Consider the following 25,537-nt stretch of genomic DNA (forward strand, 5'->3'; position numbering starts at 1 on the left):
ACTCTGAATCCATTGCATGGTTCTCTTCATCTCATGGCACTCCGACTGCCTCAAGCAGCCTTTTTTTTAAGGATCCGCACCGGTCCCTTCCACTTCTTGCCGAGCTTCCATCTTTTGTAGAGCCAAAACGTACCTATGTTTTTCATTTTGGTTCTTCTTCTTCATGTGCTGGTCTGATCGCAATGGCCTTTTTGGTTTTCGCCTTGGCGCTCTTCATCTTGAGCTGGTTGACTAGATTTCGGTAGGTAGCGGATCTGAGGAATCGTGGGTAACAGTCCTTTTCCATGAGAATATAAATGCGGTACTGGGCCATATCGAAGCAAGATGCTGTGGGGCTTTTCAAGTTGGCTTGAGTGATGTCTCGAGTCTCATAGTCGATGTTAACCTGAAAGTGAATGAGAAGTGAATTTAAACATCAACTGTCCACAATATATAATGAGAAAAAAGAGTTAGATTACTGGAGTACGTTTTACAAGAAAATACTATTTCAGTCTTGAACTGTTACTTGTCATTTCTTTGTCATGGATTGTGAAATTCACTTGCTATTTCTGAATGAAAATTGTTTCTACACCAAATTTGTTTTAGTTTAGGAATGATACTGCAGGATATGGTGATTCATTTCATGTCTTTACCTCTCTAGGAGCTTCACTTCCGATAAACTCCTCGTAGATCCTCTTTGCTTTGGATGGCATCTTAGCCGCAGACTTTGTGCTTTTGAAGTCCTCACAGGCCAAATAGAAAGCAATGTTTTCTTCACTAAACTCAGACACCAGGAAAGATCGGAAGGCATATAGTCCATCTGATAGAGGGAGAAAAATGGGGTTAGAGAGAAAGGATCAGTTGTGTAACGTGTCTTATCAGATTAAAGCCCCCCACGCAGCCAGTCGCATCTGTGCACATCAGTCACAAGGCTGCTTTTTACTTGATTCCGTCATTTTTCTATATCATATTTGTGCCATTTAATCATAATAATTTGCTCTAACTCTTTCATTTTTACTTGTTTCATCTTTAAATATACACAATGTGAACCTACGTTTGCTGGACAGGAGCTTCTCAAAAGACATTTTCCACATCAGACATTCCTCCAAGGTCAACCTGCAAAGACGCCAGCCAATCAGAAGAGAAACATTAGGAGACTATACACTCTTTATCAAGCAAAAAAGAACATGTTATGAAATAAGGCGGAGCCAGTGCATTCAATAACTGCGCTTACCTCGGTTTTCTATATCTGCATAGGCTGCTCAAGTCTTGTCTCTGCAGAAATCCACCTACGCATGCCTTTAATCGTTTGGCCCTGATGTTAAAAAAAACATTTATTTAATACACAGCACATGTACACTTTTGTAATATATACGATTCTTACAACAGGATTTAAAAAAAAGACCTCACTGATATTATATAAAAGAGCAGAGGTTTGTTAAGCATTCAGATGATTTAGCATGCATAAATTATTAAGACAAAAAGCACACAACACCTTTAAAAATGCCAATATGAGCGTCATACCTTTCCAGGCAAGTGTTTGGCAGCCCTGTTATTCCTCTGTACATTGTAAAGCCAGAGAGGAAATAAACATCCATTGCGCAGTGTCTCTTAGAAAAAATTATCAGCAGTGTGTCTGTAGAGAGGGGACTGGGAGTTTATATAGAGCAGGAAGCAGAGCGTCATCTCTCCTCTCAGCCAATCAGAATACAGTCCTCTCTACACTAATGTACTGTGTACTGTGCATCTGTGTAAGTGAAAAGTCAGGAAAGTCCACAGTGATGGAAATGTTCACATGTCTGCTTGATGTAAGTTCTCCAATTTAGGACATTTTAGTGTCCTTTTGCGCTGCTCACACGTTGTTCCAGAAATATAATTATTTGGAAAGCATACTGTAAGTAAAAACAACGTCCTCATCTCTGAATCCTTACAGGGATGTTGGTAAAGTGGTGAGAGAGTAGTGCAGTACATCACTTACCAGAAATGTATTTTCCTGTATATTGATGGTCTCTTATTATGTTCATCACATAGACAAAACAGGGAAAGATTATGGACATACAGTTGGCTTAAAAAGTTTAGTCTAAAAAGCTACAAATCTCTTGTTGAGTAATTTTATTTTCAGTTATTATACAGGAAATATTTTATTTTATTTGATCATGCACAGTTTTAAATGACTGCTTGACTAAAGAATACAGTATGGCAACATAAATATGTTTTTATTTTTTTTTATATATTTTGTATACTTCAAAGAGGCTATATGTAGAATTCAGAAAGGCTTGTTATTAGTGACACCGGTGGCCATTGAGTGAACTGCAGCCAGCAATTTAAAGGGATAGTTCACTTTGAAATTAATTTTTGATATGTTTTAGCTTACCTCAAGGGCATCCAAGATGTAGGTGTCTTTGTTTCCGCAGTAGTTTCAATTTTGATATTTTTAGGTCAAACCGTTCTTCTCTGTCAGTCATATAATGCAGGTCTATGGTCACTGGCTCAAAACACAAGCACAGAGTCCAAATTAAAACAATTCCCCATCGTCCAAATGAAACAATTCCCCATCATAAGTACACATTGATGGCCTAAGACACGAAACGAGCGGTTTGTGTGAGAAAACGAACAGTATTTATATCGTTGTTATCTCTTGAACACAGCACACGTCCAAATGATCTGACGGCGCGGGCGGGTATAGATATATACATAGATGTCGCCTTGGCTACTGCAGTTCATTGGAACGAAACCGTAGCCAAGCGACATCTAGTGTATATATCTATACCCGCCCGCTGGCGGGTATAGATGTATACACTAGATGTCGCCTTCGCTACTGCAGTTCATTGGAACGAAACCGTAGCCAAGGCGACATCTATGTATAAATCTATACCCGCCCGCGCCGTCAGATCATCTGGACGTGTGCTGTGTTCAAGAGATAACAACGATATAAATACTGTACGTTTTCTCACACAAACCGCTCGTTTCGTGTCTTAGGCCATCAATGTGTACTTATGATGGGGAATTGTTTCATTTGGACGTGGGGAATTGAATTGAATATTGTACAAGCATTTCAAGTGTCACTGAAGGGAAGAGAGATTCTCGGGAGTGCACAGGCATAACTGTCACATCCTTTGAAATTTCTGGGTGAAACCAGCCCTTCACATTAAAAAAAAATCTGCGTCACAGGCAACCTAGGATGGTCTCGATTGTTTAGTTTCGTTACAAGCTGTTCACACATTGCCAATACAAAAAACGATACATGAAAATTCTTACATACTTACATATGCAAAGAGCTACACAACAAACAGCTGACACTGATTATGCATTTCCTAGTATTATCTGTGAATCAAAATGATACTGATCTCTGCTTCAATGGTGAACCTCACTGAACATGGGCATGACAGACACTTGCTTTAAAATATTCTCAATTTACAAAGGCTTTTCCGTGGCCGTTATAATGTTTGTTAGACTACAGGTGGGTAAACTTTTTGATTGTATGGCCTTACCTTAGTACCTCATTGCATGATATTGCATGGAATATCAGGCAATATATATACTGTTTATAAAATTAATACCAGGTTCTGGCATGAAACTCTATATGGCACAGCTGATTGGTTGCTGTTGCATCAGCGTCAGCTGCTGCTCAACATTTAAATAAATACCGGGGTGTTGCTAGTAGTAGTCTGCAGCGTGCTTTCAGAAACCCTCCACCTTCCCCAGCTCTACCTGCATAGATCTGCTACGGGGGATTATTTCATGGATATTCTGTAAGGTATGGAACTGGCTTCCAGATGATAATTTAATCAGCAACACATGTAATATACATGAAATAATGCTAAAACATGTCCTAAACTGCTATAATATGACATGATACAATCACAATTGGAACATATTTGTTTTTTATAGAGAGTATTTCCTGTTTTCATCAAAAGTCTAATGAAGTTAAACGCCTCACTTCATTGATCCACAAGCCGAATCATGACAGCCGTACCTAACTCGATCAAGCTGTGCTCAGAACGAGGAGCATTTGATTAGGTTTAATATCCCAGAATGATATTGTACCTGAGGGAATCCCAGCTTGGATCAATAACTTATGATGTCGTCAAACATCAAGGTCTTTCTCTCACCCAACATGACTCTCAGGATATAAAAGACCTAACATCTGGTTAAGTGAGGACAAGGGAACTTCTGCATCAGTTGTCCTTGAGATCTCTGCGTCTGCTTTGATGGAAGGCATTCACTTTCACTCCACTGCTTGGAAGCAATTTTTCAGAGACGTGGAAGACATGCAGAGGGGGAAATAAGCTTGTTGTTCACAGTTTCTTTTTCCTTTTTACAGATAATATGCCTTGCAGAAGGGCAATTACACCACCACAAAGAAGTTCCCATGGGTAGAGCAGGATGAAACCCTTTTGTTATAGGTCTCTTCATAGATATAGTAGTGGGTGTCCTACTGCTGCACCATGAGAACAGGAGATGGAGAAGGTGCACTTGAGAGAAAGCACCTTATATGACACAGTCAACCAATCTTACCTTAGGGTGCTGCTAACTTTTTCATGTTAAAGGTGCAGTAAGCAATATCTGAGAATCATTGTTTAACACTGTTGATATTTGAAATCAACCCAAACAAACACACTTCTCCCTCCATTGATCCGCCCCCAAAATGCACAAACATGCAGTGCAAAAGTGGAAGGAAGAACAAAAAATGAACATAGTACACAAGAGCTCGTACAAGCAAGAATTCGTTGTTAGTCAACCAAACCAACAAAACCAATGTTACTCCCGTATGGAGCAGAAACCCGCTTAGGTCTCTCCAGCGCTGGAAAGCTTCTCTAAATATTTACGCGGGTCCTAAAGCTCTTGTCTGATCATAAACCTTTTTCCAGTGATATTCCTGGAAAAATCGGGGTGTTTCTTTTCTCTTTTATAATGAACTTTTCTCTTTGTAATGTCTCTCAGCCATCTCTATCTACATTCATCACACATTTCTTTTTGATTTTGAGACTATTTCAGGATATCAGGGTGAAACGCACCATCCTCTTTATTTTAACATAAGAGTTACAGAAACACACTGTATAGGCCAATAGGCCATAAAGGCAGCTGCAGCCAAATGTTTAACCTTTGTAAGCTTTCTTCTTCAGACGATGACTTCTGTGTCCTCAAAATTACAGAATTATCAGGATAAGAACGATTCATCCTTGAATTTTACATATTTTTTTATTATTTTTCCATCACTCATGATCATATTCTATTCCAAATGATGCTTTATTATTATAGGAGTTTACAAAAAGCTTAATTGTGTGTGTGTGTGTATATATATTTAGGCTATATATACACAGTGTCCAATCTTCCCAGGATTTATTATAAGCCTAATATTTTTGATGACAAGATGAGAATATGCTTAATTTATGATTATAAGCTAAATTTTAAGTTTATACAATACACAATGCAATTGTTTTTGCCATTATATTATGACCACTCAGAACCTTGAATAAAAGCCCACTAATATTTCTAGCTCACGTGTTCTGCTACGATTAGTTTCCTAGCAATACAGGGGTGGGGGTGGGGGGGACAACACTCGCGGCACAGTGCAAATCTCTCGCTCGAGGTTCCTGTCAGCAGTAATGCTCCTAAGGTGTCATGAATTAGCCCTGAGACTCGGTGAGTGGGGATTTTGTCCGGGAATCCACCTACATCAGCTTATATTGGTAAAGGCCAGGCCTGTGATGATTCCTGGCATTACTGTTTTGAAAACCTTGAGTACTGGTTAACATTCACAAAACACTTACAGTACACTTTTAGTATTTGAACAGTTTAATAATGAAACCACGCAAGGTCTTACATGCTACGTGCTCGGTTGATCCTCATTTCAAGTATACTACATATATGACATTACCAGAAAATGTCAGCTGTTGGTCTACACACATATTTTATGGGTCAGGAAAAGCTCCAGTTCAGATTTTACACCTCAGTTAAATGTAATAGTTTGTTTAATATAAAATTGCTAGTTATCTTATTTAAAATGTCATATTGATACTAGCCATGGACATTTACATTAACTATTTAACATTAACAGCTCAGCAAAGAATGAATGTTAGCTCAAAGCAAAAATAACCATTATTTCCCCCTGTAGCCTTTAAAGATTTTTTTTTTTTAAATAAAGATAATAATAATTTTTTAATTTTTTAAAGAATAATTATTTTTAATTAAAAAATACTGTGAATTTATTAAAAACATATACAAATAACTAAGTAATGGCACAGGTTTATATATATATATAAATATATAATAAATATATGCACATTGAATTCTCAAATAAATGTAGAATCACCCTAAAAATATATATTTTAATTATTAATTACTGAATAGTAAGTTTTACTAAGTACCATCAAGGCTATTGCAATACTAATACCTTAAAAAAAAAAAAAAAAAAAAGAAGAAGAAGAAATTAGTAACTGTAGCTATTCAACAGAATATTTGAATCATATTTAATATAGGCAAATTGCAAATGATCAGACTACTGTTTTTTTAGGCCTATCATTAACAACAATTACAGAATATGATCAGTCTTATAGCAACTTTTTATTTCATGAACTGATGGATGGATTTAGCTTTGCTAACAAATAAATAAACAAATATTAATAAAAATGTAAATATATTTTTTACAACATCAAATCAAAATTAGGTTATGAAGTATATCCATTTTTATTGTTTTTATATGTTCTTATTCTTATATAAGTGTACAGTTCTTGTTAACAACAATGCACTGATATTTGGCTGAGTTTCTTTTGACAATGCACGCAGATGCTCATCTGGTGAGAAGCACATCCTGAATTTGCAGAGGTAGATGCATTTCTGGGTCAACATATTTTATTTATCCTGGAACAACATTCCTGTCTGAAAATTTTATCCTAACCATATCTTTACCCCTAAAACAAACCCTAAGTTATCCCTAATGACAGGTGAATAACACTGATGTAGAAGCACCTAACCCTGGTTGTAAGCCTGAAGTTCACATAAATTGTAAACTTGCCCTCCAAATCTGAGTGGTTGATTGGAATGTTGTTTCAGGATCAAGAAAGATTAAAAACAACAAGGATCAGGTTATTGACCTCCGTGAAGTTGGCACCCCATAAAACGAAATAATTTCCCAAACTATGCCATTCGTTTGTGCTGCGTTTGTGCTGATTTGTGCCGCAAAACGAACGTTTGTGCTGGTTTGGTGTTTGAGATATTGAACATTATTTTTTGGGTTGTGTGACGTCACTCTCCACCCCATGTCCTTCAAATCGCTCCAAACCGGTGTCATTCGTTTGTGCTCGATTTGTGCCGGTTTGTGCCATTGAAAGAAACATTGCAACTACGATCCCCTCTTAAACATAAAAAAAGAAACTTTTTAAGTACAGTTACATAACTGTCCACCCCATATGGTCTAAATCGTTGCAAAACTGTGCCGCTCGTTTGTGCTCGATTTGTGCCGTTACGATGAACATTGTATCTTTTCCCCCTCCTTAGAAATAACACATTGGATTTGGGACAGTGACGTCACTCTCCACCCCATGCCGCCCAAATCGCCCCAAACCGGTGCTTTTTGTTTGTGCTCGATTTGTGCTGTTTTGTGCCGTAGAAAGAACCATCATAAATGATTCCATTCTTTAGACATCACAAAATCTCGTCTATGACCTACAAACCTGTCCGGTTCGTTTGTGCTCGCACAGGGCCGCAGCTGTCAGTGTTCTTTTCTTTAGATATGGGAATGTTTTATTTTAGATTTGTGCTATTGACATTTGGTCTTCTTTATATAATCACCAATGCACTATGATATGTAATGTAGGCTACTGTCACTACTCTGGCTGTAAGCTACGTGTGACTGATGCTTCATTTTGTAAAAAAAAATATGTAGGCCCTATTTAAAAAATTGTGTAGTGTCTTAAGTTTTCGGAATACTTTTAACAGCTTACAGTGCCGGTTTTGTGCTGTAAAAAGTTTCGTTTGTGCTGCTTCGGTTTTTTAGATATTAATAGGCAAATTGCAAATGATCAGACTACTGTTTTTTTTAGGCCTATCATTAACAACAATTACAGAATATGATCAGTCTTATAGCAACTTTTTATTTCATGAACTGATGGATGGATTTAGCTTTGCTAACAAATAAATAAACAAATATTAATAAAAATTTAAATATATTTTTTACAACATCAAATCAAAATTTTGCACAAACCAGCACAAACCGAGCAGAAACGAATGACACCGGTTTGGTGCGATTTAGATGAGGTGGGGAGGAGAGTGACGTCACAGCTCCCGAATTAAATTTGTTATATCTGCGAAAGGAAAACAGATACAGTGTTTGTTTTAACGGCACAAACCAGCACAAACCGAGCACAAACGAATGACACCGGTTTGGAGCGATTTGAAGGACATGGGGTGGAGAGTGACGTCACACAACCCAAAAAATAATGTTCAATATCTCAAACACCAAACCAGCACAAACGTTCGTTTTTGCGGCACAAATCAGCACAAACGCAGCACAAACGAATGGCATGGTTTGGGAAATTATTTCGATTTATGGGGTGCCAACTTCACGGAGGTAAAATACCGCCATACTAGGCTGCACGAGAAAGCACACGCCATCACTTCTCTTCATCACCTTCATCAGCATCACCCAATGCATTCAGCTGTAATGATGAGTTTTAGAAAGATCATTTTGGCAATTTGAACAATGGAATTCTTAAAGAGGATTAGGCTGTAATTAACCTGAGCTCCCACCTGAATGGTTCCCCTCCTTCTCCCATGGTAACAGGGTCTTCACATAGCTTTGATAGGGAGGCATGCGCCTGAGGCTCGTGAATATGTTCACGATGCCTCCAGGGAGAACTTTGCCCCAGGCCAACAGATGTTCTCTCTGTCTTAAACAGTTCAGGGAGCACTGATCTGAAGGGGTGGAAGATCTAATTATTCCATCTGCGCTATAGCCCTTGGAAGAAACCAAATGAGCCAAGAGCTTCACATCTATGTGCTGAAGAGCTTTTATAACATTTGCAATCTGTCTGTGGTCATGTGTACCTATTTATTGTAGAGTATTCTATATATAGAGTATTCTATTGCCATACTGTAAAAAGTAGCAACATGTAATTGTTACCTCAAAGGGGTAATTCACCGCTGGCAATAAACTCTCAATAAAACTTGTCTGCTTATGCTGTAGAAAAACAAAAATTATTCTAGTCTATGTTACCTGATTAGAGAAAACAGAGAAAAAGGGCTGTTGTCTTCCTTTTTTGCCAAATAAGTAGGGAAACTTCAACATCTATAAAGCTCCTATTAAATAGGCTTGACCAGAGTCAAATACTGCCTTGCTTTAGTAGGAAATACTTCTTTGCAAACTTTTAGGCTACGTTTAAGTCAGATGTACGCCATTGCTTACGTTTGCACGATTGCACACTACTAGCGGAACCTGTGCAATGGGTTTAAATGGAACAGCCTAAGCCATTGATGAATAAATGAATCTGCATCGGTCAGGTGGTACTGCGGTCTCGTGGTACAAGTAAGAGCTCTCAGAAAGTACCCATCTTACAAGCTGTAATTACGAGCTCTACAAGGACGTGAAAACTTTTTACAAGTTGAAATCCCGTAATTATGGTCATAAAACATGGTGTGAATGCATGTAAAATCGAGTCTGTCCAAATAAACTTCCCTTGTCCACTTGATGAAGTTGAAGGCACTTCAAAATGGCGGTGGGGATTCCCCCGAGGGGAAGTGCTTAGGGATGTTTGCGAGTGTAGTATGTCTAAAAGTGGAGTTAAATGCAGCCGTAGTTAAAATGCTGTCAACTTGTATGAGTGCAAGAATAAACAAAGATCCAGCTCATTGTAGACAGTGGCTAAAGGCTGCAAAGAAACATATATGGAGAGAACACTATACTTATGCACTATGTACTCAACTGTGGTGTATGAATTTTGAGTTGAGAGCATGAAGTGTCCAACATTCCACACTTCATTTTTTTTCCTGTTAATTGTGCATCATCCAGAATTTTCAGTGTGAAAATGCTACAAAACAACATAGAATAGTGCATTGGGACACAAAAGAGAACACACACCAACACCGTAATTGAAGCGACATGCTTTACTTGATCTAGTACAATCACTGGAGAACATGTCATTGTAAACCATTAGCACATTTACATCTGAAAGAATAAACTTAAATAAATTAATAATCAACAAAGTAAACAAAGATAAATAATACATAATGCCATATACTCGGAAATAGTTTTTTTTTTTTTTTCTCAGAGAAAAAAATATATTTTGTGTGCGTATGTGTGTATAATTATATTTCGATTTTAAGAGAAAGGATTCAATGAGAGATGACACAGGCCGAGGCTGCATGCAGTAACACAGCAGGCATGTCTTATCGAAACATATCAGTGTTAATGTGTACACAAGTTACATTGAAGTTAAGAAAAATAAATTATCATACTCTACTCTTACATATTACCCATGTAGAGACTGATTTACATGTACACCCTTGCCAGCATTCAGAAGAAACATTGACCATTCTATCACAATTGAGAGGGTGAGAATATAGTTCAAATAGAACTGGGAAAATAAGTAAATTACAGGGTCATGTTTTAGTTAAGATGCACAAACTAGCAAGGAACTAGTTAATTTTTTTAAAACCTTTTTTATTTGATTACTCTCATCTAATTATTTTGTAAACACACAGACTATGCTATATATTACAATTAAAGTCTGCTTTATTATCTCAATATCATCTAACCAGGCAAGCAAAATAACATCTTTCGTAGACATTAACTTTTAAACAGATTTCCTCTGACAGTATATCTGTGTCCTGTTCAGTAAGTCCTGATAGATCTTTGATCTTATAAACCTAGGAAAGGAGTCTTTCTCCATGAGGCTGTACACTTTAGCTTGGACTTCATTGAGACTGTTGGACGTTGGCTCCAGAAGCCTCTGTTTGGTTTCTTCTCTGGTCCTGTGGTCTATGTTAACCTTCAGAGATATAACAGTTAGAGAATATTAAATTCTGTACAAATACTCTTGATAACAGCATAGAATCAAACAAACCATTTCCCAGCACAGCCAAAGTGGATAGACTATAAATGGTATGGTCATCAAAGTTCACACAAAAACATCTATCACTGTCTCTGATGATCACGGTTCACGCTTCTCCACCGTCAACATTTTTATTAAGTTTGTTGGTGCACTGTCTGAGCCAAGAGAGCAGGGTTATTACATTTGGCAGATATGTCTCGTCTTGAAGGAGCCAAACTGAAGCTATTTGTGTTTTCTGTGACCCGCACAATCAGGATGCTTAAGGACAACGCTGTGCTTCCCGAATAACAAGCAGTGATTCACAATGTAACTGAAGGTCATGCTGAACAAGAAGATGATCTTCAGGTTTGAAGCCAGGGAACAACTAAAGTGAGCGTAGGTGGTGCTAAAGAACAAACTCAGAGGGAGGAAAACTCTTTATAGCACAGGTCTCAAACTTGGAAGTGCATTGCATAAGCAATTAAAAAGTCATATATATATATATATATATATATATATATATATATATATACACATATATATCTATATATATATATATATATACACACACATATATATATATACACACACATATACATATACACACATATACATACATATACACACATACATATATATATATATATATATATATATATATATATATATATATATATACACACATATGGGGTGGTGGTGGCGCAATGGATAAGACATATATATATGAACATTTTCAGCAGCCATTGCAGCCTTCAGTGTCACATGATTCTTCTGAAATGATTTAATTTCCTTTTTTAATTTTATTATTTTATTTAATTTTAATTTTGATAAGTGTTGAAAACAAATGTGTTTACCATTTAATATTGTGGATTCTTTGTTGAATAGAATGTTCAAAAGAACAACATGATATATACATAACAAATATATATATACAATTCTGCCTGCCAGGATAAGACACGAACGCCTGTTACTATCACAGAACGTGCTGATAAAAGCTCACAAAGACAATGAAGAACGGGAAACTGAATCTTTAACACCAAAACTCAGGAAAATCTCACAGAATATACTTCACACACGTTACCATTGACAAAGACAGACAAACACAGAGGGAGAACTGAAGGCTTAAGTACACAGAGCAAATGAGATAATTAACGAGGTGATTGAGAAGGCACAGGTGAATGGGATAACTAATTAAGCAGACTGAGGAAAACTAGGTCACAGGACAAAACCAAAAACACAATGAAAACAACAGAACAGGGTATTACAATTGTTACATCTGGGGCCTATACCATGATGGTAGTTAAACAAACTCTGGGTAACAGGATTAGTTTCGAGTTGACAAAACCAAAGCAATCCAACCAGGCTTTGTTGGTACCATGATGCTTATCATCAACTTTCTCTGTCAACTCAGGTTTTGATCCTTTAGGAGTTTAGGTGTGACATCAGTCGCAAACAGCCAATCACATGCTGAGAAAGAGTGAAACTGCGATTCATTTCTCGCGAGAGAAGCAGCGCGATTCACTTCTCTCTTCTGCAGAATATTACGAGATTAAAAAGAATTTAAACAAATTTACACAGCAAGAAGAAAATAGCTGTCTATGAAAGAGGATAACTAAAGAAAAAGTATTGCTATATCAGTGCAAGTAAAAGTTGTGAAGTTAGTTTATACAGTTGATAAAGGTATTGAGAGAATTTAACACATGTAGTCATTTTATAGCTTTATCTATTGATTTTAAAGCATATTTATATTACCTTTAAATATTTCTTCATTTAAACTGTGAATAATAATAATTGATAAACTAAACTTGTACATGTGTGATCGATTAAGGGTATAATAATTAGTCTACATAATATCTAAATCATACAAAATTACTATTCTAAATAAGCATTACTAAAAGCCCGAAGATTTTGCCTTTAAAAATCATTTGCTATGTAGTGACCGTTAATTTGGAGTAGAAACAGGTGGAGTGACTTTATCGCATCAGACATGTGTCACTTTGCTCACCGCTGATTGGTCCAAGTTTGGTTTGCAACCTCTAACCTGGAACATAACCTGCCCCAGACCTGATTAGCCGTGGAGTGGAAGTTAGGCTGGATCCCAAATGGCACACTTCATGTGGACTCGCGGTCTCGTGGCCTTAAATTGCGTGTGCTCGCCTAGTGTACGAGTCCGTAGGGTGTCCCATTCTGCCCTCGATGTGGACTGAAGCGAAGCCTGCACTTTCGCACCCTCCACACGAGTTACCTACCCAGGAATTATTGTGAACGCCCAATCAGATAAATGAGGGGAGGAGTTTCGGTGGCATGATGTCATCAAGCCTGTCCCAAAATACACTCTTGCGTGCTCTTGTGGACTCGAGGCCAGCGCCCCTTAGGTCTGCACTTCCTGACGTCAACAAGTGTGAACTCTAAGGAGGTCCACAAGGCCGGAGTGTGCCATTTGGGATCCAGCCTTACTATGGCGATGAACACTCAAAGCCAAACCACTGTCATGGTGCCTAAAACCCAGGGTTGACGCAAACTAAACTGAAACATACCTGGCTATCCACCTAAACCGGCATCATGGTATAGGCCCCTGGAAACATTGCGTACATACAAATTGGAATGTTTTAATATACTCTTTGCAATTACGTTATTTAGCAACACCATGAAAAGCTTTGGTGATTCAAACAAATACTGTTTGTTCAGGTGTAGTTGCTATGGTTTTATAGAAGGAGTCAACATACCTCTCTGGGTGCATGAATGTCAATAAATTCCTTGAAGATCTTACTGGCCTTAGACATCATCTTAGCAGGGGATTTGATCTTTTTATAGTCCTCACAAGCCAACCAGAACTCGATATTTTCATCACTGAACTCTGTTTTGAGGAAGGTTCTGAAAGCTGCCAAACCATCTATGAAATAAAGATGAATACGATTACAGATAAACATCTTACTTACTATATTAAAACCAACATATCTTTGTCATGTCTAATATGCCATATCTTGGCCATGCTGGCTACAGGAAATTCTTCTCATTGACACCAAGCTGCAGAAGTCTAACATGTTCCTGGATCAACATATTTGTAGGTCCTGGAACAACATTCCAATCTACCAATAAGATTTGAGGGACAAGTTTACAGTTTATGACAAGTTTAGGCTTACAAGCATGGTTAGATGCTTATATATCAGGGTTATTCACCTAGCATTTAGGGGTATGGGTATGGGTTAGGGGTAGGGATAGGATTACATTTTCAGACAGGAATGTTGTTCCAGGATCAACAAAATATGTTGACCCAGGAACGCATATAATCAGGACGTGCCACCAAGCAAAAGCAATTTTTTTCTTTGTCATATTTGTGATGTGCTTAAAATGAGACAATACACCAACATTCATCTGTTTCAGATAAAACTGAATGCACTTTTAGCATCACTCACTGCACATTTCACTTTGAAAGGGCTGCATAATGTGCAAGAAGCAACATAATATCATTCTGCAGAAATGTCGCCACAGGGATGTTTTTCCAATGAGCCTGGTTGGATTAAACATGTATGATTCTATGATCATTATATGTTTTTTTTTTTTTTTTTTTTTTTTTTTAAATTGCTTATTTTTACCCTGAATCCTTTTTTTTGTGTGAGGTAGACTTCTCAGTTAAAGTCCACACAAACAGCAGGGTGGGTAAATGAGACAATAGTGCTTCTCTGGAAATTCAATGAAAGGACAATCAAGAGGCAGTACAGAGGCTAAATGTTCTCCTGTTGGCTAGCGAACAAAATGTTCTCCTTTGTTGCCTCCATTGTTTTTATTTTATAAAGTGATTTTCCGCTGAACATGTATCCTGTTAGACACAGGAAGTCATTTATATCTGAAAAGCTTTTTACAGATCACGCTACCTGAAGGGGAGATTTTACACAGCATACCCTGGTAATTAATTGAAAGTGAGTGAAAGACACAGCCATAATGGTCATTGAAATACATAACATCAACAAGTATTTCATTTTACACATGGGGTACTTTTTTATCCCTGTGTTCACCAAACCCATATTAAGTGTTTGCTGTCAAAAAAAGCTATTTTTTTGTTTCATCTGACTGTAGAACCTGTCCCGTTTGAAGTTCCAGTAGTGTTAGTAACTTTTCAAACATTCTATGGACAGATGAAACAAAGAAACAAAAAAGAGCTTTTTGGCAGCAAACACTTAATATGGGTTTGGTTCATACAAGGATAAAAAGTACCCCATGTGTAAAATGAAATACTCTGTTGTATCTTTAATGCTGTGGGCCTAATTTTCTGCCAGAGGTCCTGGACATCTTGTTCAGATACATGGCATCATGGATTCGGTTAAATGCCAACAGATAAAAAATCAAAACCTGACAATCTCTGCTAGAAATCTTATAACGGGCCATGTTTGGATCTTCCAACAGGACAGTGATCCAAAAACAAACATCAAAATCAAAACAAAAATGGGTCACTGAGCACAAAACCAAGCATCTGCAATGGCCATCCCAGTCCCCTGACCTGAACCCTATAGAAAATGAGTGGGCTGAACTGAAGAGAAGAAGCACCAACATGGATCTGGGAATCTGAAGGATCTGGAGAGATTTTGTATGGAGGAATGGTCTCTGATCTCTTATCAGGTGTTCTCCAAACTCATCAGGCATTATAGGAGGAGACTCAGAGCTGTTATCTTGGAAAAAGGAGGTTGCAAAAAGTATTTAATAAAAGGGGGCAAATAATTGTTCCCAATGTGTTTTGGAGAAAGACATTTTATTTCATAATGTGATCCCCCCCCCCCCCCCCCCCCCCCCCCCCCACTTTCAATTATTTTACTTCAATAAAAGGTTAGATTTTTGCTTTTTTTTTTAATAAAACATCAAAAGGATAAACAATGCAGATTTATTTTTTACAGCCATCTTTGATCATATTTACCAAGGGGGCAAATAATTCTGACCAGCACTGTATATCTGTCACAGTTTAGGCACTTGGTTGCTTAAGTTAAAAAGAACATATCACCAAGTCTTCATTCTTGTACCCAGATATGGGATGGATCCCTCCTTTATTCCCAATAGGTGAAAATTTAATATATGATCACTTAGGGAAAAAAGCAATAGCACAACTCTCCTCAACAAGTTGCATGATTTGATCAATGTTCATGATATAACTGCGTATGTGGGATGAGTTCTGAATTATAATACCTAGCATTAGGGTGTACCTCAGCTTTAGCAATGGTTTGCTGACTTGTTTCTAAATACTACTATTGACAGATTTTAGAAGTCTTTAGCATGAACAAATGTCCTGTTAACAGCACTGAGAGAGGCTATTTGTGGCACGTCTGGGGTGTCATTGCTGTGAGATTCAGGGAAAGACACACACTCACACTGTTCTAATTGATGCTCGAATTAAGCCTGAGGAAATAAGGCCTGTCATTTTGTGTGCAATCGACGAGAGAAGTCACAGCCAAACGCGTGACTCACAGGGAAATGGCGCCCTTTACTTAATATGGAAAGCGTCTTACATAACTTGCTGGTGAACTTGGCTATATCATGGCTGAACTACAGTACATCCCTGTAGAAATGCAACTGACTGAAAAGACAAAGACAATTTTTTTGTAAGAATGATTTGGAGAAGTGTGGCTGGTGTACAGTGTTAAAAAACACACACGCACGCTCACACACACATATAAAAACACAATTCGCTTAAATATATATTATAATTTCTTTGTTTCAATTAAAGGTGATTTTTTTTTTTTTTACAGTAGCACTTTTCACAACACAGAAAAGCTTTTTTAAAGCAGCTTTACAGAAAATATTTTCTTAAGATAAGAAAATATCTTACTATCTTCATGCCTTATAATTGCATTTAGTAGAGTAGAGCTCGTTGATAGTATTGTTTATATTTTTTACATTTTGCGACAATACAAACTATCAAAAGAAGTTGAACTACAGGGCTCAACGCTAAGGATTTTTACTACTGGTTGGGCCAGTAGTGGTTCGAATATTTACTTGTGACCCCACCACAAAAAAAGTAATTGATAAATAAAATATGCCTATATTGTCTTCGTTGTTTTTGACCCATAACCTTAACAAATAAGGTTGTGACACCAAAACCTACTAACCTAACTCATATAAATTTTAAGTATTGTTAAAGACAAGTAAACTGTCAAAAATATACAATAGAACAAACATACACATAAAATAAACACTGTCTAACAGTAATTTTCACATTTTCAGGTAGAGAAAATGAATAATCAAATGTAAAAAAGCACTGCATAGTCTTCACTGTATAAAATAAATATAGATGAATCCTTATTAAAGTTACAAAAGTTATTCAGTCAAGAGCAGTAAATACTTTTTTTTGTCTTTTTTGTTTGATTAACATTACAAGACAGCAGGTTTATTAAGCTGCTGTCACTTTAAGAGATGCACGATCCAATATACTGTTAAACATGCGTTTTATTTCTCAACTGTTTATGTTCACTTAAGACATAAAAGACTATGTTTACTAGGATGCTCGCCGAGTCCGGCCTTTTTGATGTAATTTTGTGTGAATATGCCCATTCAAGCGTAAGAAGGCTTGAAAGAGAGCTCAATTCAGCATTCGCACGCTGTCTGAGAAGCGGCTTTCTGGGCGCACACTTCGAATGCCCCAACTGAAGAATAACGCAAATAAGCTCAATAATTCAGACCCATAAACTTTATCACACTGTAAAAAATTTCTAACCCTCCCAAATCAAAAATTTCAAGTGACCGATAACATCTAAATTTTTCAATTGGCCCAAGTGAAATTCTGTACATTATAAAATTAAATGTACAGAATTTCACTTGGGCCAATTGAAAAATGTAGATGTTATCGGTCACTTGAAATTTTTGATTTGGGAGGGTTAGAAATTTTTTACAGTGAATAGTGTGACTTACATTTATTGGACAGCAGAGCATCAAATGAATCTGCCCATCTGGTCACTTCATCATTGGATAACCTGAGACGGCCAAAGATACATGATCAGGCACAGTTATGAGACCATTATGAGACAGCTAATTAACTATTTTCCTTTTTTTTTTTCTTGAGAGAACAACATATTACTGACTTCAAGTATCTTGTGGACCTCTCCTGAGCGGGAGGCAGGAATTCTGAAAAATCGCTGCATGAGTCTGATTTGTTAGACAGGCACCCTAGTCTAGTTTTCATGGCCCTGAAAAAAAAAAGAAGAGGAAAAAAGATAAAAGCAATCTTAAATAACAAGAGATTAACAGCTGTCAATGACATTAGTGTATTCATAAGAGACCGGTGATGATTTATTTTTAGAACATACCAAATTACTGATAATAATGACAACAGCTCAGGTGTGCATAATAGCCTGTCTGATTAGATTGCATTGATGCTCACAGATGCATTATACAACACACCATTGCAATGTTCACTAATTATCTGGAGATGTGGATTCACTGTATTGTAAACATGAATATTCTTTCAAAATGGGAATCATTGAAATGCAACAGCGCACCTGGCCCTAAAAAAGGCATTATCATGAATTCTGTATGTATATTTACATCATAGAAGAATCAATCAGGGCCGAGAGTGAGAGAGCGAGAGAAAGAGAGATACTCACATTTACTCTTACATGATAAACTATAAGATAAATGGATACTCACTGAATGTCCTTGCAATGCAGTTTCTTCCAGTCAAGTGAGGAGTTGATTTGCCTGTGAAAATGATAAAGATATAAACGTGTATATATACTACTCATCAGTGAGCATATTTTTCTAATTACTATTCCCAAGGCTCACAATTACTAGAATGCCAGATGCCACCTTTTCCCTTGATGCAATATAAAACATTTGGACCAACATAAGACTCACGTTATTTTGCTTTTGTTATTGCACCTGCAGTTCCAGGCACGTTCAGTTCTTCCAAAGGAACATTTCCAAAAAGTGAATAAATAACATTTCACCCTCTTACCATTTCAATCCACAAAGCTGATGCAACCTATTGCTTTCACATGTAGTTATTTTTAATTGGAAACACTGCATGGAATTGACCATTCTTTTTCTGAAGGATCGTGATTTTCTGACACAGAAAATAGGCATGAGTAATTCCACTCAACATGCATAAAAAAAAAGAACCATGAGAACAGGACTTTGTGTTATTGTACACTTTGATGGGAATCAGAAAATTCACTGGTATGTCTTCCAACGGATATTATGAAAGAGGAGGTATAGTCCAAGGTATATTTTAATCTGTGTGCTTGCATGGTTAGCTTTAGTAGTTCTTGGCATAAAAAGCAGGTTAATTTGAGTCAAGTATCACATTTCTGTTTATTTTTGTTTTGTTGTATTCATCATTGAATATTTTCCTGTTTCTGATAATTGCTAAATGGAGTGCAAGTTAAAGGAAATAATGACATCATTTATTATTATTTCTCAACCCTGTTTTCGTATTTTTTTTTTCATTTGACTAATTACAGCTGAAAGGTTAAAAAGTTTATGGATCAAATCTAAATATGCTGAAGTAAAGTGAATTATTTTATAGTGCTTCCATTACTGAATATCTTTTTCAAGCAGGGTGAAATAGATAAATAACATGAGCCCCCTGGTGTTTTAACCATATGTCCCTTCTAAAGCATCACAGAAATTATGAATTTCTAATTGCAGTCTGACAAACAATCCGAAAATTCTCTCAAGATTGGAATATTTTAGTGATTCGCCGGATGCTTGAGGCTTATTCTTCATTTCCTTGCTTTGGATGAGAACACGTGCCATGCTATTTATAAAATGCTCTGACGAATCTATCTAGGCAGGGAGAAGCCAGTTCATGTTCTATCCATGCATGCAGCACAAATGGAGCTACAAGGAGCTAAATAAAAGATACTCTGATGTTTCACCCTTATAAAATCGCCATGAGATGCCCAAAGAAATAAAAACATAGCTAACATTCTCCTTCCGTTTTTTTGTGAGTGCTCGGAATTTAATATTCTCAATTTCTCTTTGATGTAGGAATCCGAGTTTCTGTGCTGAGTAATTTCATAGTTGTGGGTCCTGTCTCACTTCAAATGGAATGTTAATGGGTTGCAGTGAAACTCCCAAATGCTGAATTTTTGTCTGTTTAGTTAAGCATACACTGCTAGAAATGCAGTTCATAGCAGGACAGCATAATCACAATGTTAAACTAAAAGCTTATAATATAATATAATATAATATAATATAATATAATATAATATAATATAATATAATATAATATAATATAATATAATATAATATAATATAATATAATATAATATAATATAATATAATATAGGCTAATCTAATTGTCACGATCATGCCTTGTTTAGTTTCATTTTCACAGTCTTTGCCTGAGTTCTCCTTTGTTACCATGGCTTACGCATGCTAGGCCAGTAGTTGGCGATGCCACTTTGTAAAGAAACACTACGCGCCTATAAACTAAACACGTAATACGTATGCCCATGACATCACCGTTTTCACAAATTTGCGTTTTTTGTAGTTACACAAACTACAAAAAAAACTACAGTACACTGAGAAAATAACGGTGTTTTTTTCAAGAACATGCACTTTGGAACCTGTTTTCAAAAGTTTGTGATTTCAGGCCCCCAAAACACTATTGTTGTGTAAATGAACAGCCAAAACGCATAAAAAGTTTTAAAAACGGTGTCGTGCAAACGCCCTAAGCCCTCAGCTTTCAACGGTTAAGCTGTAGTGTTTTTCTAGTTCTGTGTTTATTAAAGTCTCTTTATCTTGTTCATTATATACTATACAATGCTGTGACAATAATGTATTATAAAACTTTATTTGTGAACATTCTGTTGACTATAAGTAACTTTGCAACTACATGTCAACTAAGTCTCATTAGAGTATTAGACTGTCTGCTTAATATCTGCTATCACTTTATTGTGATGTTCCTCCTCCAACAGACATTCTACTGACTAGGAACTTTGCAATTACGTCAACTTATTCTGACCCTAGCCCTACCAATCTACTAATACTCTACTAACACTCTAATGAGAGTTAAAAAATATATATATTTTGGGCTAATCAATGATAAATCAGTAACATGACAACTGGCACATTGATTTTGATGGTCCCCTCACAGATAACTGAAAAGATTTCATGAAAAGTGCCCCATACCCTAATGCTCAGTAGAACATGTGAAGGTCCCTGTAGTGTTACTGTCTGATGGAGCTCAGTGAGATGTCAGGTTTCCCGCTGAGCCTCCTCTACCCACTATCAATTTGCTATGCCATCTGATCTTCAACCCTCGCTCTTGCTATTTTTAAATTCCAAGCTCTTTGGTCGTCCATGTTAAAAAAATAATGTACTTGCTTTTACCAGCCTTAAATTAGTTTTGCGTTCCACGTACTGGAATAAACAAGGTGAATATTTAACCTTTAGAGTGCCTAAGATTTTAAATATTTTAAAGTTTTCCAGCAATGCTTACAGACAACATATGTTGACTCATGTATAATAAATTGCTTGTGATGTTCCTCATTTGCCAAGTCGCTTAGGATGAAAGCATCTGTTGAATGATTAAATGTAAATGTTGCTTTGATAAAACACTTTAAACTATGGTCTCCCAGCCTGACCAAGCTGGTTTCCAAGACCAATTATCTTAAAAGTGCTCAAAAAACCATAAAAACAGACCAGGAGGCCACCTAACCTTAGGCTGAACTAAGCTGTTTTTTTTTTTTTTTTCTCCAGCATGTTGTAATCCACTAAAAGAACATTTCTCTTAGGGGTTTGTGGGAGTGAGGGTTTAGCTCCTGTTTTAGAAAGGTGCATCTGTGCCCCAGAGACACTACCTTCATTTACACCCTGCTTCACGCTTTGCCATGACAGTTGCAAGGTAATGCCTGGCTACAGCCCGCCAACGTTTCTTTCCCTTCTATTTTTGTCAATGCCCTTTCCTCTTTGAGGTCCTCACCTATGTAACGTGATGGCTACTGTCTCCTCAAATCACATTCGCTCCAACAAAACTCTGAAGTTAAGGTCACCGTTACTTTATTTAGATATCTTCAAAATAGCAAGGCCTGTTTGACTTTTCTATGATAAATTATTTCATGTGATTTGATGTTGTACACATTATGCAGAAAATTGAGAATAAGTGCTCCTTATCGGTGTGAGGTCTCATTAAATCTGGGACAGAGAGACATCTGTTTGAAAAAGGTTAGCACACAGTGGCTATTCTGGGAAATGGGACATAATTCAGACAAATTGGATAGAACTGCAATTGTGTGAATGTGGTACGAACAATAAGCATTAGCACAATTACATGAGGAACACTTTTTCTCAAATGCCACTGTCTGGTTTTAATATATTCATACTCTCTTTGCTGGCAGGCCCAATCCAAAGACACCAAGATTTAGATCAACATACCTTGGTAGAACTTTATAAAAAATTATGGTACTAAGTCATTAAAAACAATATATAAATATAAAAATATATATTATCTGCTTTTTCTACACTTATTTTCAAGGAAATTAATGACAACATTATTTAAACATGGTAAACATTATTTAAACATTCTCATAAAATGAGAATGATACACTCCTGTTGAAAATATATATATATAAAATTCAACAAAATATTTAACAAATGAACATGCAAAAATGGTGTGGGTGAGGGTGGTTGGTGTTAAACTTTGTCAGTGACAGGTATTTCAATTCTGTGGAAATCTGCAAAGCTTTTTGTGTATGCAGATCAAGTGGGACTACAGATTGTGCATAATCGATTATTAACATAAATAAAACTAAACATCCATTAAAAGGAATTAGGCCTACTAAAAGATAATTGATTAAAAAAGATTTTTCAACTATTTGAAAGCGCATTAACTAAAACAGACATGCTACATCCGCCATGTTGTCATTATCATGTGACCTACCAGCGTCAGTGACGTCGCTTCACTTCCATTCATAAATCGTCTCCTGTGGCCTCATGGGATAGTAAAGTGTCCGTCGTACGCGCATTTCAGAATCTCGCCTGAAGTAGTAGGTCATCCGGGTACTTTTCGCCTACTGTTTTTCAAATACTATAAATTCGGACATACTACTCTGTTGGCGTACTATTTTTCGCATACAATATAACAGGGAAGTATTCAATTTCGGACACAGCGTATGTTTTGATCATCATTCTGAATCAGATCTGCATGTAGTCTTTGACAGAAAAAAGTGTTCTTCTCAGCTTTTTGCTCAAAATGTTGCTTTATGAAACTATTAAGCTAGAATAAAACATTTTATTTTTTTTCGTTTAAAAGCAGAGGCTATATATTGCCTATTGATATATTGCCTGTTCACAACAAAATATTCTGGGGGCCATGATAATTTTGTGATAGTGATAATGATAATGATAAAAATGCTGGTTGTGGCTGGCAACTTAAAAAAAATTATAAAAAAAACGCTGGTAGGGAAAGAGTTAATTAATGAATGCCAATATGTCATTGATGCATGCTATTATAATAACATATTATAATAACATTAGTTTAGTTAGATTAGTTATCCATACCTCAAGTGTTTCTGCTAAGAAAATTCCCGTTGGAATTGATAAACATCCCACATAAAGTTACGAGTCTCTTACATATTTATGTGCATTGTGCTGTTTAACTACAGTTTCACCATTTCAAAGATTGATAAATGTCTGCTAAATGATTCCATGTAAAATGTAAATGATTATAACATCCATGCAGAGAATGGATGCTGTTGTTGAGTCTGTACAGCAGAATGAAACATATCTCCAGTGTGTCTTAAAAAGAGCAGTGGGTGGTGAGTGTGGATGCTTCAAAGTCTCTCCTCATCTCTGTCACTTCCCCTCGCTGACATTTACAAACCTACAAAGCCCTCACAGTTACTGCTGGAGAGATGGATTAGCTGCCCAATCCCTTCAACAAACAGTTTTCATTGTGCATGTCAGAAAATAAAAATGGTGTGTGGTTTAAGTAATTGATATGACATATTATTATTTGATTAGACAGTATAACTCAAATAAAATTAATGTTCTGTATGTTTTTTTCTGTGAATGAAAAAAATAATAATCAGCATTCATGGAAACACGTTTAAACAACGTCCACAAAAGAACACTGGCAACATCATAAAAAATTTAAAAATATCACAAACTGCAGTTTCCATCATTTATAAATGTTACAATGTGAAAGCCAAATAGATGATCTGTTTTTCTTAGTTGCACCCAATTCCCTACACAAGAGAAGACATGACAGAAGGACAGATGGTGAGAACTGTGCGCTATGACAAATATCCTAGACACACAAAGCCAGTGTGAGCAGCAACTTATGCAACAATCGATCAGTGATATGAATATGGAGCCTTTACCTTTACAGTTCACTGCCGTTGATGGCAGCTCTTTGATTCAGGATGGAGACGCTTCTTTATCCGATGGGTTTAACGTGGCTCTGTTCTTGTGTAGAGATATCTACTGTTGCCCACATGTAGCAATCATCACACAGCGTGTTCATCGGTGTGAAAGCGTGAGGGAGCGATGAACGGGAGAGAGAGAGAGAGAGAGAGAGAGAGAGAGGAGGCAGAGAGATGAGACGAGAGGGGAGAAAAATAAGCAGAGGGAGAGGCTTTGTCAACACACTGGTCTCTCTGGAGATTCAAAGGGCATTACTATGCCGTTTTGTTTTGCTCCGTCTAGGCTTTTCAGTGTCATGTTTGTGTTGCGAGGTCTCTCGCTGTCAAACTGTTATTCTGCATGGATGTATGTCATACACAAGAGGGAAATTTGAGGTCTAGCATGCAGGTTTTGGCCGAGGTAATGGGTTCCTTTGAGGAGAGGAACAAGGAGACTAAATCAAGCCGGCGTAGACATCAAAGCTGCCTTTTTATCCCGCACTCACAGTGGCAAATCCTAGCTGGGTTTAAAATGGGGACATGCTGGCCTCATTTGATAGCTCTTATCTGTGTGTGGGCTGTAGACTGACTACTTGAGTACCCAGTATTCTCAGTTCTCAACTGGAGGCATATTATGTCCTCAAAATAGTGTCGTATCATCTTAGACACTCACGTGAACACATACAGGCACATGTGAATAATGCACAGCCCGCATGAATTGGAGGTTGCTGACGAATTGTTCAACACCTTCATTAGAGCTTTTTCAGCTGATGCTATTCACTGCCTCTATAAAAGACTTTCAGAATCATTGTTTTAAAGGCAGTTGCCTTAAGGATGGCCCACACTAAAAGTTATTTAAAATCTTATCAGATTTTCAAAATGTGAGAGACCAAAAACATGACGATAAAACAGTTTTGTTCCTATAGTGTGTGGAGTGCCGCGATGTGACCAAGACAGCGCAACAGAACAGATTCCATTCATAGTTAACCAGGGTCCCGACTGTGAACACGGGAAATCTCTCGCGTTCAAACGTGACTTCACAGTAAACAAACATGGAAGACGACCGGCACGAAGAAATGGGGATAATAGTGTTTGGACTGCTTTTTACAAAAAAAATTGAGGGGATAAAAAAGAAAAAGGTTTGGATGAAGTTGTGTTAGGCTTCCGTATTCTGTCTGCTCACTTTCTGATTTGGTATTG

General features: G+C 36.9%; 1 protein-coding gene across 1 annotated transcript; it reads right to left on the reverse strand.

The window, feature by feature from the left end:
* rgs16 (regulator of G protein signaling 16) lies at positions 1 to 24,437 on the reverse strand. Its single transcript, XM_084426934.1, has 12 exons — positions 24,317 to 24,437; positions 18,639 to 18,689; positions 18,074 to 18,178; positions 17,904 to 17,965; positions 13,736 to 13,902; positions 10,779 to 10,967; positions 8,731 to 8,938; positions 1,504 to 1,615; positions 1,214 to 1,294; positions 1,034 to 1,095; positions 633 to 799; positions 1 to 385 (listed from the first exon to the last, which is right to left on the reverse strand). The coding sequence occupies exons 3-12, from the start codon at positions 18,172 to 18,174 to the stop codon at positions 143 to 145; spliced, it is 1,392 nt and encodes a 463-aa protein (XP_084283060.1). The 5' UTR covers positions 18,175 to 18,178; positions 18,639 to 18,689; positions 24,317 to 24,437; the 3' UTR covers positions 1 to 142.
* Positions 24,438 to 25,537: the final 1,100 nt, after the last annotated feature.

This window comes from Rutilus rutilus (assembly GCF_951802725.1).
Source record: "Rutilus rutilus genome assembly, chromosome: 12".
In the NCBI taxonomy this organism is placed as follows: domain Eukaryota; kingdom Metazoa; phylum Chordata; class Actinopteri; order Cypriniformes; family Leuciscidae; genus Rutilus; species Rutilus rutilus.

What these genes read in the sequence shown, in the direction of transcription:
- rgs16 (XM_084426934.1), bottom strand. Translation starts at nt 18,174, where the DNA reads ATGAAAACTAGACTAGGGTGCCTGTCTAACAAATCAGACTCATGCAGC. An exon ending in TGCTCTGCTGTCCAATAAAT is followed by an intron (nt 13,903 to 17,903) that starts GTAAGTCACACT and finishes TTTATTTCATAG; the next exon opens with ATGGTTTGGCAGCTTTCAGA. An exon ending in ACATTCATGCACCCAGAGAG is followed by an intron (nt 10,968 to 13,735) that starts GTATGTTGACTC and finishes ATATCTCTGAAG; the next exon opens with GTTAACATAGACCACAGGAC.